Source organism: Echinops telfairi, unplaced genomic scaffold (assembly GCF_000313985.2).
Source record: "Echinops telfairi isolate 266 unplaced genomic scaffold, ASM31398v2 ScPeMD7_7468;HRSCAF=8506_0, whole genome shotgun sequence".
Taxonomy (NCBI): Eukaryota; Metazoa; Chordata; class Mammalia; order Afrosoricida; family Tenrecidae; genus Echinops; species Echinops telfairi.
Window position 1 is genome coordinate 35,791,189 of NW_022111369.1, and position 3,455 is coordinate 35,794,643.

Below are 3,455 nucleotides of genomic sequence, written 5' to 3' on the forward strand. Positions count from 1 at the left end.
CATCACAAAGCAAGAGACCTGAGAACTCCAAAGGCGAGGCTCACCAAGCCATTTATCCCTCTGCCCTTCAAATAACCCCACATGTGTTTATCGGCCAGGTTGGCACAATACACTTTAACTATCTCAGGAAGCATTAAAAAGACTGTTGTATGTTTCGTCAGTGCTACACTGCACCCTGGCTGACTCATCCCTTCCCTGTGACCCTTTTGTGAGGGGATGTCCAATTGTCTGCAGATGGGCTTTGGGGCTCTACTCCAGCTCTCCTTGTTCACATTGGTATGATTGTTTTGGGTCTTCTGATGCCTGATACCCGATCCTGTCGACACCTCGTAATCACACAGGCTGGTTGCTTAAGAGAACTTGTTTTATAACAATTTAATCATTCTAATAAAGTGTTATTCTAAAATTGTACCTTCATTACTTTCAATAAAGTCTAAGGAATTGAATTTTTTAATAACTTTACAGTTTTTTTCTTTGTTTTCTTTGAATTCCTGCTGTATGCTTAGTGTCACAGAAATGGTTGTGATTCAGTGATATATTTTATATGTATGAAAATGCCCTTTAGTGTGATCATGTCTGTGGTTTTGAACACTGTTAGCAAGCGTCACGGGTTTATCTCCTGTGTGCGTCCCTTATTACTAGGGTGAATTTGTGTCTCTCTGGGGACTCTCCCTCTGCCTTGGTGGAGATGGCAGTCAATGAGGCTGTTGTTAATGTACACTATTTTCACTTCCTTATTTCTCTTTTATTTGTTACTTTCATCTTAGTTTGTTGTTTTTTAAAAACAAATTAAGCTAGTAAACCCCTAATAACCTAAAAGTGGGATTTAATGATTTGCTGTTTAATACAGATTTTTTTCTTTTCTTTTAAATGATCATATTTAATTAATTCAAAATCATGATTTACTTATCTTTTGGATCACATTGGTGATTTTAAAAATTGACAAGACTTTAATAATCATTCCTTGTCCCTATGTCTTGTTATTTTACAGTATTCTGATACCTTGAAAAAGATGGATCCTGATTGCTTGATAGCGTTGGTAACAGAAGTTATTCCCAATTATTCCTGCTTAGTTTTTTGTCCTACTAAGAAGAACTGTGAAAATGTAGCAGAAATGATATGCAAATTTTTAAGCAAGTATGTTAATATTTTAAAAATATCATTCACAAGGGTCTAAACTTGATATGCATGGATTCTTAGGGAGCATGTGAATAAACTTCTGGAAGCCCATAAACCCTCTGAAAGTATATTAAGGGTTGTACTTAAGTGACTTTGTGGTTTTTTCTTAGATTTCATCAGATCTTCATAAGACTTGAAGATCCACAAAAAAGTTAACAGATCACCTAGTAGTTAATTAATGAAGTCACAATGAAAATGCTAAGAATATTTGATGCACTTAGAGCAAGATAAGTGGGCTCAAAGAGAACAATGATTTTGAGGATTTGCAGCACCAACCAGGCAGGGTTTTGTTCTTTTGTGCATAGGAGTCAGAACCGACTAGACAGCATGTAACAGCATCAGTAAAAGTGATACAAAAATTTTTTTAGAGTATATGTACATGGCATCTAAAATGAAAATGATAGGTCCTAGGGTGGGACTGTCTGATCAAGGGTTCGTATTTCTGACAGATCTTTTTCCTAGGGACTATCTGAAACACAGGGAAAAAGAAAAATCCGAGATGATTAACAACTTGAAGAACATCAGCGGTGGCAACATATGCCCTGTTTTGAAGAGGACTATCCCATTTGGAATTGCCTATCACCACAGTGGCTTAACCAGTGACGAAAGGAAGCTCTTGGAGGAGGCCTACTCCACAGGAGTCCTCTGTCTTTTTACCTGCACATCGACCCTCGCGGCAGGTGTCAACCTACCAGCTCGAAGGTAAGATGGGGCTAATTGTAAACATCAGCTCCTAACTTACAAAGATTTCTGTTGTGGTTTTCGGTTACTCAGTGGTGGGTGATACTTTATCAAATGTTTTTGTCAGCATTTGCTAGGTTGACTTTTTTTAATATTTTAGTGAAAAATAATTAGATTTCCTTCCTTTGAGTAATTGGTTTTGATATTAGAGTCATGATGTTAATTGTATAGAAACAGCAAGTGTTTCACCCATTTCTTTTTTTTTAAGTTTTATTGGCTTATAATTTACCTATCATGCATTTCAATAGTTCAACCATATTTAAAAAGAGTTGTATAATCATCACCACCAATCCATTTTTGAACAAACATTTTCTTCTTTCTTTCACTTGTTCTTATTGGCTCCCCATTCCAGCCCCCCCCCCATTTCTATGATCTGAGTTTATTTAACTTAGAGTTGTCTTGACAGTTTGGAGAACTCATCCATAAAGCCACTTGAGTCTAATATCAGTATCTGAAGCAGACCCTTGTCTATGTTTACGGTGGCTATCAAAATTACTGGCCTATGCCTTGGCTGCCTAGGGCTGTCATAATATCACACAGTTCAAAATATCACTGTGTGGGTTTTAGAACAGACCTTGGTTTTCTCGCAATGTTGGAGGGTAGAAGTCCCAATCGGGCTTGGTTGTGTCAATTCCTCATTGCTGCTAGGGCCCAGCAGTCCTCCGTGCCCTTTGCTTAAGGGCAGATCCCCATAAGCGGTGTCCCCGTCTGTGCCACCCTGTTTCCTCCTTTAGCTCTTCTAAGACACAACTCAGAAGGTAGCGGGGTTACTGTCTTCTAGTATGGTCTCATTTAGTTTACTGATTACAAAGCAAACCTCTTTCCAAACAAGGTCTCATTCACAGGTACAGAGCTTAGGGATTCAAGATGCCTTTTGGAGGACACAGTTCAATCCATAGCAACCTGTGTAATTTATTTCTGCTGTTTGTAATTTGTCACTAGAGATTGTTGTGGGTTCCCCCCACCCCCAATGTATGATCAGTTTTTAAAATCTTCTATGAACATTTAATGATTTTGATTTGATCATTTCTGGGATTGCATTATCACCCCCCCTCCCCCAATATGTGTTATCATTTTTTTCCTCTTCTATCACTGATTAAGTTTTTCCTTTTTTGGACAATTGGAGAAAAAATGAGAAATTTTATTAGGGGGCTTCAAAAAAGTTTATGAAAAATGGAATTAAAAGATAATAGAATTTTTAAAAATTTTGAACTCGCTTATATTTTGCTTCTATTTTTTCAGTAGTTTTAAAACTCTAATTACTATAATCAAACATGTTTTTCTACCACTTTAGAACTAATCAATAATTACATCTTCTGAAAGTTTTTACTTTTCCCTATTTGTGTTGAAGTTACGTGGAATTTCCACTTCAGATTTTTATTTCCTTCCATCTTATAGTTAATGCTTTATTTTAAGGTCCATGTGCATTTGACAGTGCAAATCCTAGGTAGTGCAAACGGTTCGTACTGCAGCTAGAACCCAGGCAGCAGTGCCATGGAGGAACGAGAACCCAGGCAGCAGTGCCGTGGAGGAAC

At 37.5% G+C, this 3,455-nt stretch overlaps 1 protein-coding gene across 10 annotated transcripts in view; it reads left to right on the top strand.

Moving 5' to 3' along the window:
• The window catches only part of HELQ (helicase, POLQ like), a 52,682-nt gene that overhangs the window by 16,906 nt on the left and 32,321 nt on the right, over positions 1-3,455 (top strand). For 9 of the 10 annotated variants that reach the window (XR_006679499.1, XM_045284201.1, XM_045284199.1 and 6 more), the window contains 2 exons: positions 992-1,137; positions 1,642-1,881. Coding sequence is in view for 9 of the 10 variants with exons in the window: in XM_045284201.1 (XP_045140136.1) it covers positions 992-1,137; positions 1,642-1,881 (386 nt within the window). In the remaining variant the exon portion in view is untranslated. Of the gene's footprint in view, positions 1-991; positions 1,138-1,628; positions 1,882-3,455 lie in introns of those variants that run through there. The other variant, XM_045284203.1, reaches the window with a different exon arrangement.